An 11,868-nucleotide genomic window follows, 5' to 3' on the forward strand; every position below is an offset into this window, starting at 1 on the left:
AGTTAGACTTTTTCACATGGCATATGGCTTGGGTCGTATCCAGTGTTGTGCTAGTTACTAAGAAATAGTAACTAGTTACCGTTACTAGTTACTTCATTCAAAAAGTAACTCAATTACTTTGTTGATTACTTTCTGTTAAAATTGCGTTACTGTTAAAAGTAACTTTTTCGTTACTTTTTTAAAGAACGTTCTTTAATGTTCCCATTAATGCCCTTTTATGCGTTATGGTCTATACAAACACAAAACTATTTGTTGGTCTGTCCCTGGCTAACAGTCCAGTTAAAATCTAGTCGCTGTTGTTTGGCTGGAGGGGCTTGACTCACTTCGAGTGTGTCCACCGACACAGGGTTAGCTTCTAGCTTCATCGAGGCATGTAGTTTCTGGAGGTGCTTCAACAGATTGGAGTTGCTGTTTATCGCAGTAGATCGGACCTGCGAACTAGAAAGACACAGCTTACATTTGACTAAAAGTTTTTTGTCTTTATGCTCAACTAAAGTGAAATAATGAGCATATTTCCACTTTGAGAAACTCGTCTTGCTCTCGCCTCGACTCGCTGTTACTGCAGCACATACTTGAATAAACGGAAATACGCCCACAGTGCGGCATCTTCGTGTTTACAGGTTGGCATCCACCAATCCTCCAATGCGTCACTGCTGTAAACAGGTTAGTGTCAGGCTACACTTCAACCAAAATGAATTAATTTACAAAGTAAAGGACAAACGCACCATATGGTAACGATAATGGAGTTACTTTATTTAAGAAGTTGTGTTAGAGTATTATTTACTGTCAAAAGTAACTGCGTTACTGCTCAACACTGGTCATATCCCATGATGTGTCCGGTATGATTATAATTCTACACTGTTGACTGAGCGATGTTAATCTGACTAGTTGTAACTCGGATAACCCGCTAAATGTTCAAGCAAACGTTCCATTAGAAGCAATTAACCTCAGCGGTTTCTCAGTTCTCAGCATTTTAGCCCATTAAGGCTCGTCTGCAAGCCCTTTATTCGTACCGAACATGATCAATAACTCCCTGAGTCCCACAGGACATGTATTGTCCCCCTCTCGACATGCCCCTGGTGATACCAGGACAATAGCGGTTAGGAAATGGGCAGGCCATGTTGCTGTGCTCGTGAGCAGGAGATAAACTTGGAATCGTCTCTGTATTCACCCCGCGCTCTGCAGGGACACATGCAAATGAACACGGCAGCAAGGATTGCCACACTTCACTGCTCAAAGTCAACAAGATCCCTCCCTCCCTCTTATTCCATCCCTCTTCCCTACTGCACTCACAGTTATCTCAAGTGCCTGCTCTGTAGTGCTCTTCTTATTTTTTTTATTTTTTATTATCTTATTTAATTAGATGCAAGAGAAGAGTTTTTGATTTTTTTTCCTGTCCTGGTTCAATCTGTGGTGTGTTGCTCATATCTTTGAATTTTTTTTTTATCAGGATAAGTGTTTTTTTTTTTAGAGAGAGACTTAAAAAGCGAGAAAGAGAGAGAGAGAGAGAGAGAGAGAGAGAGAGAGAGAGAACGTCGATCAATGCGTTTCATGCAAAGCCGAGTGCCGAGCGCAGCTTCCCCGGTAACGATTCAGAGAGGTCCTCGTCATGCTAAGAGGCATGCAAAGATTCTTGTCACTCGAGAATACTGCCTCGCTCTTCCGCAGTGTGAAATCCGTGAGCTGCGGTATTAGAAATAAAAAAGAAAGCGTGTCATTATGCATCGTGCTTTCTGTAATTAGAGAAATACTTGAAAGGCAATTCAAAGCAGCCTTTTCAGAACCAGACAACTCTCAAGGATGTTATTCTATACAGCGATTACATAATTACATGCATTAATGTTTAAAGGCTCTAGAACGGTTCTGAGTTAGAGATGAGAGTCAATCGGTAAACTAGTTGCCTTTTCCATAAAGGTAAAGCAAAATATGTTTCGAGGGAATTTTTAGGGTGGTTCATCTTTGCGGCAAAGAACAGAATCCACCGGTTAGTCATATTACACCAATTCCTTCTTGACTGTAGATGAGAAATACTTAAAAAGCTGTCATTATCGATTCTGATGCTGAGACCATGGCTGGATGTTTTTTTTTAGACCCCGTTCAACTCTGGCATCAGCAACATCCGAATATTTGTCTGGATCGGCCGCGTCGAGCCGCCGTGTGCCCCTGATCTAACTCTAAACTAGCTGAATGAGACTGGATAGTGGTGTGCAACCCACAGCCCTGGCAGCGCAAGGGAAAGGTCATTTGCATTAATTCTTATTGAGTGGAGGAAGACGCATTAATAATAAACACCAATCACTTCATTTCAACCTCTTTTCCAACGTTCTCCATCAATTTATCTTCAAATCACGCACTAGTATGTGCTCTGGGTGACTCAGGTCTCGGGCTTTACTCCTTTACCCATAAGGGTGAAATAAATACTGTAACATTTATTCATTTAGCAGATCTATTAACTATTATCTATTTAATAGGTCTATAATCTATTAAACATCCATTGGGGCAGTGGTGTCTCAAGTGGTTATGGCTCTGGGTCATTGATCAGAAGGTCAGGGCTCAAGCCCCAGCACTGCCAAGCTGCCATTGTTGGCAAGGCTGCCACCCTTAACGGTCCCTGCTCCGGGGGAACTGTATCATAGCCGTCCCTGTGCTCTAACCCAACCTCCTTAGTTGGGATACGCAAACAATAGAATTCTGATGTAATATATATGCGATGAAAATACGATACGGCTACTATACGATTTTTATTTCATGTTTTCGTCTTGTGCGTCACTGTGATTATTATGTTGTTTTTATTACGATCAGAAAGCTATCCAGCTTTAACTTAGTTTCCATGTATAATTAATACATTCATTATAATTAACATGCTAAATTACTTGAGGTGGTTGACTTGACAGTAGTTTAGGATAAATACCGTCTTAACTGATAATTAGTTCATCTTTAAGTAAATATTAATTCAGGTATTCATTTTAAAAGTGGTTCTACTCCAAAATATTTTCAAATGCGCTCAGTTTGCTTTGTTTACCGTCCGAATCACTGTTTTTTAGTCGTCAGCTTCTTACAGCGCTAACTTGTGAACCTATTAGCTGGCTTGTCTATACACCCTCTATTCTGAGTATGAAAGATGAGGATGAAAGGAGAAAGGACGTGACGGTGATCACAGAAGAGAGAAGTGGATAGGAAGTATACCGGATCGAATATAAAAAGAACATGTGGCTGATGTCAATCAAATGGCATTTATGATCAAGGGCGGCTTACCATAAAGGGTATAGATATATGACCAACAAGCAGACCAGACGGTGCTCTAAAATAATTGGAGGACAGTGGATGACATTTCAAGAAACGCCATTAAAACTAACCAGATGAAAGGCAAAAGAGGCTACATGCAGGTTAGCACAAGAAGCTAAGGCAAAGAGAAAAAGGAGTTGAAAGCAAATCTTGGCTATGCTTTGTGTAAGGTTGTGCATAGTCTGCTAATGACTAGCAGATAAAAAAGCAGGCCTGATGGATTTATGAAGCCTAACGCAGAACAGCCTGGCAATAGAATATTTTTATCCTCTGCGAAGCAGAAAGAGTGAAAGTCTTGACAGCTTTTCGGCAGTAGAGGCTGATGGGAGAGGGGATGAGGGAGAGAAAGAGGGAAAGAGAGAAGACAGGTTTTTTGAGGGAAAGTGTAGCACAGGACTGCTGTCAAGCCTCAAGCAAGCTCCATTTAACAAGCCGCAGGATGGAGGGACAGACACATAGATGAGCTGAGGGCTGGCAATATGCTAGAAACATAGCCATGCCTCTATCTCTATTCAACACATTGTACATTTCTGCCCATTAGCTGATATTAAGGAAAGTAGGGATGTAATAGAATAGCAAAATGTATTTTTATTGTATTTAAAACAAATGTTCATGTTACGGGGGGCACGGTGGCTTAGTGGTTAGCACGTTCGCCTCACACCTCCAGGGTTGTTTGCCTCACACCTTGTGTGTGTGGAGTTTGCATGTTCTCCCCGTGCCTCGGGGGTTTCCTCCGGGTACTCCGGTTTCCTCCCCCGGTCCAAAGACATGCATGGTAGGTTGATTGGCATCTCTGGAAAATTGTCCGTAGTGTGTGATTGAGTGAATGAGAGTGTGTGTGCCCTGCGATGGGTTGGCACTCCGTCCAAGGTGTATCCTGCCTTGATGCCCAATGACGCCTGAGATAGGCACAGGCTCCCCGTGACCCGAGGTAGTTCGGATAAGCGGTAGAAAATGAATGAATGAATGAATGAATGAATGTTCATGTTACTTAGTACTCTGTATTACTGTGTTGCTTGATGGAACCTATGAAAATGTTTTGGTCACCTAGCACGTACCTTCTAGCTCATATTGCATAAATTACACTGATTATTAGGTCTCAGGCCATCTTATCTAAATACAACCCTCCAAAACTTCAACAAGATCAAGGGATTTATATCTAACCTTCCCCTGACCAATCAATCCAGCCACAAAGTTATGGAGACCCATCAGAGCACTTGACATTCTTTAGACAGCTAAAAGGTCAAACCTTTATGCCATGCAGGAATCTGATTAGTTCCTCCACTCCTGTTAATGCCAGCTAATTTTTTTCCAGGCCTACTACTGTGTTTAATTTATCAGCGTTCCCAATTGCCCGTGTCCTCATGGTTCACTGGCTGATATAAGGGAATGAGTCCCATGACGAAGATTTCTGCTGGTAGTGCTTTTCTAACTGGAAAGCTACAGCTGGCAATTTTAAAGGTGTTGTGCAGTGAAGAAAATATTGGTAATGAATTTGAAGGCTGTTATAACAAATCCAAATCCAAATTGTTGCTTGCATGGGTTTGGATAAACATGCAAATGTAAAGGGGAAGTTGATTTGAAAAATTTGAAACACTGGTAATCCCATTGCCTGGAATTCAAGATAAAAAATAGATAGAAGCTCTTTAACAGATTGCTTGACACTCTAATGGAAAGGGTATAAAGTAGTATCCCATCAGTATGATACTAAACCTTGACATACCTTAAGATGACACACAAACCCAAAATGAAAACTGATATACACAGACTGACCCATACTTCTCTGTCCTCTTTCTGCAGGAGGTCGACTCTTCTGCCTGGTGCTATGGCTGAATGTTGTTCCAGTGTTGAATGGCTGCCCAGCAAAGTGCGTGTGCTACAATGAGCCGAAACCGACCATGGCCTGTCAGCAGCAAGGCCTGTTCACTATTCCTACCGAAATCCCTGTCCGTAGCCAGCGGATATTCCTCCAGAGCAACAAACTCACAGTGGTCCGTTCCACCAGCTTTAGCTCTGTGCATAACCTCACCGTCCTCTGGATGTACTCCAACAACATCAGCCACATTGAGTCTGGGGCCTTCTATGGCCTGGAGAGACTTGAAGAGCTGGATATTGGTGATAACAGTAACCTTCGGATCATCAGTCCCTCTGCCTTTCGAGGCCTGACGAAGCTGCATACTTTGCATCTGCACAGATGTGGACTGTCTGAACTTCCTATTGGGGTGTTTCATGGACTCTATTCACTTCAGTACCTGTTTTTGCAGGACAACAACCTGTTAGCCCTACATGATGACACTTTTGTGGAACTGGCCAACCTAACCTACCTGTTCCTTCACAACAACAAGATCAAGGTGGTGACAGACCACATGCTAAGAGGGTTGATCCACCTTGACCGCTTGCTCCTGCATCAAAACCGCATCGTTCATGTACAGCAGCAGGCTTTCAACGATCTCGGGAAGCTCACTACACTGTTTTTGTTTTTCAACAATCTCACTATGTTGAGTGGCGAAACGATGGAACCCTTGGCATCACTCCAGTATTTACGTCTCAACGGTAACCAGTGGATTTGTGACTGCCGAGCTAGGCCTCTGTGGGATTGGTTCAAACGCTTCAAAGGTTCTAGCTCTGATCTCGAATGCCACCTTCCAGTCACTCTAGTGGGTAAGGACCTGAAACGACTTAAAAGTAATGACCTGGAAGGATGTATCGAGACCAACTCTCACTCTGGAAAGTTCCTGTCCTTTGACGACCCCTTGGGAGAGAGTATTCCGAGATGCTGCCTTTCAGATAATGACAAATCCTCCATCATTTCCAGCAAGACCCTTCCTGACCCCTCATCCTATAACAGCCGTCAAATCACAAACAACCCCCAGAAGGAGAAGGAGAATATCTCGAAGACAAAGGTCTTAGAAACGGAACGGTTAAAGAACGACACTCGCAGCAAGCAAGGAGTAAGTCTCAACGATGGGCCGTTGGCAACCCTTTCCAACAACCTAGATCAGTCCCTGGACAAACTCAACCCAGACCTGTTGGATATGGAACCTTCAACAGCACCTAAAAGGAAAAAAAAATGTTCAAAAAAGCCCAAATCAGATCAGTCATGTCTGAAGGGTCACGGATCCCCTCTTAGAGCATTGGGCCTTCTCTTTTTTCCCATGTTCTTGTTGTCCTTAACCATGTCTTAGTTTAAAGTGGACCAAATTCTCGGATCAGTTTTGCTCATGACAATGGCACAAAAAAAAACCTTCGATACCCTAGAGTCACAGACAGAGACTGTAGAATGGGTTGCGAGGTTAACCTGCACGGTTGAGAATGAACAAATTATAAAGCTAAAGACACATTTAAAGAAATGGATGCCTTTACAAAACCCATATGATTTAATGTATATAAAAACTCAGTGCCCAAATGTTTGTTCTATGTAAACTTTAAATGTGCCGTGTTTAAGCAACACCGCAGAGAGAGTCCTCTTCCCCTTTACCCGCAAAAGCTTACACTGACCAGAAAGTGACTACCGAAAACACACTTAAAAAAAAAATATCCTAAAAAAAGAATGATTTAAAACAAAACCAGAGAGCCGAAAGCACACAAGAATGTTGAAGGTGTGAGACGAAGATTTCCGTTGCCAGTGTTATTCTTCAAAGAGTGATACATTTGTTCAATACTGTTATGTTTTTTTATGTTTATAAGTATTTCTGTAAAGATAAAAACGTTTATTTCTCCCTAAAACATGCAGCATTCTGTCTGCGTCACAACATGATTTTTACAGGTGGCAACCGTCAACGGAATGCTGTCTATCTGTTCACTGAGATTGCGATGGAATTATAGATATGCATTTTATTTTACTGGTGTACAAGCATAAATATATTACAAATAAAATATCTCATTTTGTATAGCCGCTTTTTTATTACGCACCCTGTCATTGCACGTTTCACCTGTCCAGCAGAAGTAAAAAAAAAATAACATTTCCATATAAATACAGAAATGTGTCATTAGAAGCCTGTGTAATCAAATCAGCAAACCTTGACAGGAAAAAAAAAACAGATCCATCTTCAAGTAAGTGAGAAGGAGAAGAACAAACGTTCAATTTTATGTGATTCATTATGTTTAGAATTAGGTTCATTAAAGAGCCCAAACAGAACTGGTAATGAAGTCATATAAAAGTAATGTGACGGTATAGGAAAATAATCAGTGATGAGGTGTCATAATGTAGTCCAATGAGAAGTGGAGTTCTTTGAACATTTTCTTTGTTTCATTTCTTTAAGACAAATTAAGAACGGCATTCACAAAATTCCGGGGTTTCCTTACCACGACGTAAAGTGGGCGTGTGCCCGGAGGTCTTGGAAAAACGCCCTCTTTCAAAAAAGAGAGCATCCCACGAAGGACAAAACAGTCATACAGGTAGATTTATTTTAGAAAACAAATAAACAAGCAAAAACTACGGTTAGAGAGTGTGTGTGTGTGCCCTGCGATGGGTTGGCACGCCGTCCAGGGTGTATCCTGCCTTGATGCCCGATGACGCCTGAGATAGGCACAGGCTCCCCCTGACCCGAGGTAGTTCGGATAAGCGGTAGAAAATGAATGAATGAATGAATGAATGAATTAATGAATGAAAAAACTACGGTTAGGGTTAGGGTTAGATGATCAAATAGGCCACGCCTACCCGATGATGCAATATCTGTAAAGCTGTTCTGAAATCCCTGGAAATAAGTGCATCCCAATTAAGTTCCTGTTTTCACTAAAAACTTTGTTCAAAGACCTTTGCAAAATCTCGATTCTGAAACTGGAGGCTACATCCATAACACTTTTACCCTTTTTTACCAGTACATGAACAAATCAAGTTAGGACCCTGTTGGCTTTTAGTGTAAGAGGTGTGTTTTACCTGCTTTTGGATAACCATACACACAATTTTAGGTTTGGAAAGGTTTGGGGTTTTCGTGGAGCTTTTCTATGAATATATTGCCCCTAGTAGGTTGGGTAAAAACAGAAATACATATGAAGCACTTCAAAGTCTCAAAGCCTTGAAAAAGTCTCTACTTTCATATGAACTTCATATTAACCACCACTGTAGAGTGTGGCGTTGGACATGACAAAGACATTCAATGTTGAACATGGACACAACAAAATAGTACACATTTATATGTCCACTATCCAAGCTAAGTAAGCTGTTTCTATGGAAACAATAACATGGAGGGAATTCATATAAACCTAACATTCGATTCCTTTCAGAGCTCGACTGTTTAATGAACGTAGTCCAGACTTTCTATTTAGAGAACCAAGCGGTGGAATAATTAAAATGTCGATAATGACAAGCAACATGCCTTTAATTTAACCAACTCTCTGAGGTCCGTATGTTGAATTACGATGCTAGTTAATCATCACATGCAAAGCATACATGCAAAAGTGCTCCATTCTGTTTATTAGGAGCTGCCTTGTCTATACTGTAGGTCCTCATTTCTAACTATCCACTGGCCAGAATCTAATTGAACTAATTAGCTTCTCTTCTCTACTAATTAATTGAGCTCTTTGGTTATAAAAAGGTTGAAACACACTCGAGACCTCCGGCGAGTACCTAGACGTGAGGATGTCGGCTCTTTAACGCTGATGTAAATGAAGAACCTCCATTTTCTCCAAACAAAATTGCTTGCACCTGGCACTCGATGTCTAAAATAACCTTAATTACGACATTTATGTGAATTTATTTAGCATTATTTAGCACACATCATTTCCTAGCATGCATAATGTCCAGCGTTATACATTTTTGAGTCATTTTCGATGTCAAGTGGACATCGGAGTTCATTTAATCAACAAAATTGCTACATGATCGATTAAAGCAGTGACGCACTGGTCAGAATTCCTACACATTACCACTTCCTTCCACCTACCACGAACCCTCGGTCTCCTGAAGGTTAAATAATGAACGTGTTATATTTCGACACATGGCATCTCAATATAAACTCACTTTAATATTTAGCAATATGGTGTTTTCAAACTTATTGGCACTCCACAGTTATTGGGCCTCATTTGTCAAGGTTTTGGTTTTTTTATCTATTTCCCCATTACACAGAGTTGACTTTTAGTAATTTGTTTCTGCTATAAGTCAGATCACTGCTTACAGTAAGTGTTAATTAAGCACACTTTGTTCTAGCCCTGTGGTGTGAATTTAACAATTCAAGCATTTCAAAACAGCATGTTTCTCATGTTAGAATTTAATTAAACATTGCTGTGTTCCTGCTACTTGCAAGGAAAATCTTAGTATTGTCACACATTTCTAATTTTGTTTGGTATTTAGGCATTTTTTCCCCCCATCGGTCAAACCCTATTAAACATCACCCAATACTTAATAATGCTCTTGTGTTTTTGCAATTTTGCCACACTTGTTATTTCTCCCAGTTTGGATTGAGATTCGTCTCCAACATGAACGTCTTCATAAGCCGATGTACACACAGAAAACACACTGCGACGGCCCAGGCTCTTCTCCACTCCACTCCCTGAAACAGATGGCGTGTCTTGCTGCGATAGGCTCATTGTTTGCGGATGATGACCCACTGCTTTGTCAAATCTGGCCATGGCTCAAGTCCCTGTCCTCCACATTTTTCTACTTATGCTTGTCCTGCTTTGTAGGACTTTGCCTTGAGACGAAGCAGCAGTTATTATAGTGGCTTGATGAGGTTTAGCCAGAAATCTTGTTGCTTAATTAGCTCTCATCACTGACATTTCTAAGACGGCACAAGATAAGAAATATGGTAAGTAAAATTGTCAAGCTTTGGATCAGATCAATGATTCAGACGTGAAGGACCTTAAAAACAACTTTATGACATTTTACAATCTATAAGTTGTTCAAGTTGTTCAAAATTCAAACTGTTTTTAACCATGAGCAAAATTAGATTATTGAGTCCGATACCCAAGACTGAGACCAAACGTTGTTATGTCCAAGACAAATCCAAGTCAATACAGAAAATGTTAAAAGCCCAAACTAATGACTGGTCTAAAAGCCTTAATGTCACATGACTTCCTGAATTTTAAATGAATCAACGAACACTTTTATGACGGCTAATGGGCTAAAAAATGATCATTCAGGATATGCAGTAGACTGAAAAGGCTCATAAGCCGCGTTCACACTATTTTCACGATATTTTGCTCAGATCTGATTTTTTTGTTTGGCTGTTCACATTACCTTTTAAAATGTGGCCTACAGTGTATCAGATACCAGTGTGAACTGTTTGCTGTTTCGAACTGACCCTGAAACAATGAAGTCACACGCAGCACGCCGTTGCGCTAAAGTTGGTGAGGTTATGGAGGAAGTAAGCATTTTCGCTTTTCTTTCTAAATGTTTGTGTAACGGCAGCACAGACGCAGTGTTTTGAAAATTTTCGGATGTCGAGGGCAACTTTTGATTATTTGATCCATTTTGTAGGCGTAGTCACGTTTGTGTGCGAACTCGCCGGTGCATAATTGTGACGAATGTCGATGTAGATTGACGTAAAAGTCACATCAAATCCGCCTCGGTTGTTCACACTGCGGCCACGTTGGAAAAAATCCGATTTGGGTCTGATTCAGGACCACATATGGAAGTGGTCTGAATCTGATTTGAAAAAATCAGATCTGGGCTAGATTTGAGTGTTCACACTACAAATCTAGAGATTTATAAATCTACAGAAGTCTGACCTGGTCACTTGACCCCAAAAAAATCAGATTTGGGCCACTTTTACCAGCAGTATGAACGTGGCCATAGACCATATAGGTAACACAATCAATAAAATGGATAACAAAATAATATACAAACAGAATTATAATTGTAAATAATTACAGAATTCTCTCTGAGTTGAGCTGGAGGACTGATTGGTCATCAGTTTCTTTCCCATCGATGTGATTTTACAAGTATTTAAAGAAAAAACACGTGCATTTCAAACACGTGCATACTTTACTTTACATCATCCTTTCTGCATGTATCAGGTAAATAACATTAAATTTTAATAAATCCTCTGCAGCTCTTTCCATTTTGTCTATTCCTGCCAACAATAACTACATTTTAGCTTGAGATTTAATCATTAAAATATAAATATTTAAAGGCAATTCATGCATTATGGGTTATAAAAAAGTACATTTTAGTTCCTTTGTTACCGAAATAAGGCATAAATCACATCTTCAACAGGAAGTTGCATCACCTGAATTCCCTGAAGATCCTGTGAAAAAGAAAAGTAAGATCCTCATTATTATTTATTCAGTGATCCTTTTCAGTGACAAAGTAGTATTGAATGTTTTAGAGATGTGTATGAATTGTTAATAATAAAAAATAGGTCATTAGAATGGTGTTAATGTCCTGAAAGCCACATTTTGTCCATTTGCTAATTCTATGCCAACGGAAACAACACAAAGGCCCTAAAACTCAATCTTATAACTAACTGAATGCAGAATGCAGCAAAGAAACCTCCTATATAATGATTTGTAAGTATTATAGAGGTTATATGTCATGTTCAGACTCATGGGATCTCTGTTCAGACTGTGATCCAGGTTCAGATTCATCCGTAGTTGTGTTGTATTTTAGTTTATTTTGGATTATTTACTCTATAAGCCTTTAAAAGA

The 11,868-nt window shown here is 40.2% G+C and overlaps 1 protein-coding gene across 1 annotated transcript in view; it reads left to right on the forward strand.

Annotated features, from left to right (window-relative positions):
• rtn4r (reticulon 4 receptor) overlaps nucleotides 1–7,177 on the forward strand; it is a 75,808-nt gene extending 68,631 nt beyond the window's left edge. The window contains exon 2 of the mRNA XM_060884254.1: nucleotides 5,086–7,177. Within this exon, the coding sequence (XP_060740237.1) occupies nucleotides 5,086–6,470 (1,385 nt within the window). The 3' untranslated portion in view covers nucleotides 6,471–7,177. The remainder of the gene's footprint in view (nucleotides 1–5,085) is intronic.
• The last annotated feature ends 4,691 nt before the right edge of the window (nucleotides 7,178–11,868 follow it).

Source organism: Tachysurus vachellii, chromosome 12 (genome assembly GCF_030014155.1).
Source record: "Tachysurus vachellii isolate PV-2020 chromosome 12, HZAU_Pvac_v1, whole genome shotgun sequence".
NCBI classification, from domain to species: domain Eukaryota; kingdom Metazoa; phylum Chordata; class Actinopteri; order Siluriformes; family Bagridae; genus Tachysurus; species Tachysurus vachellii.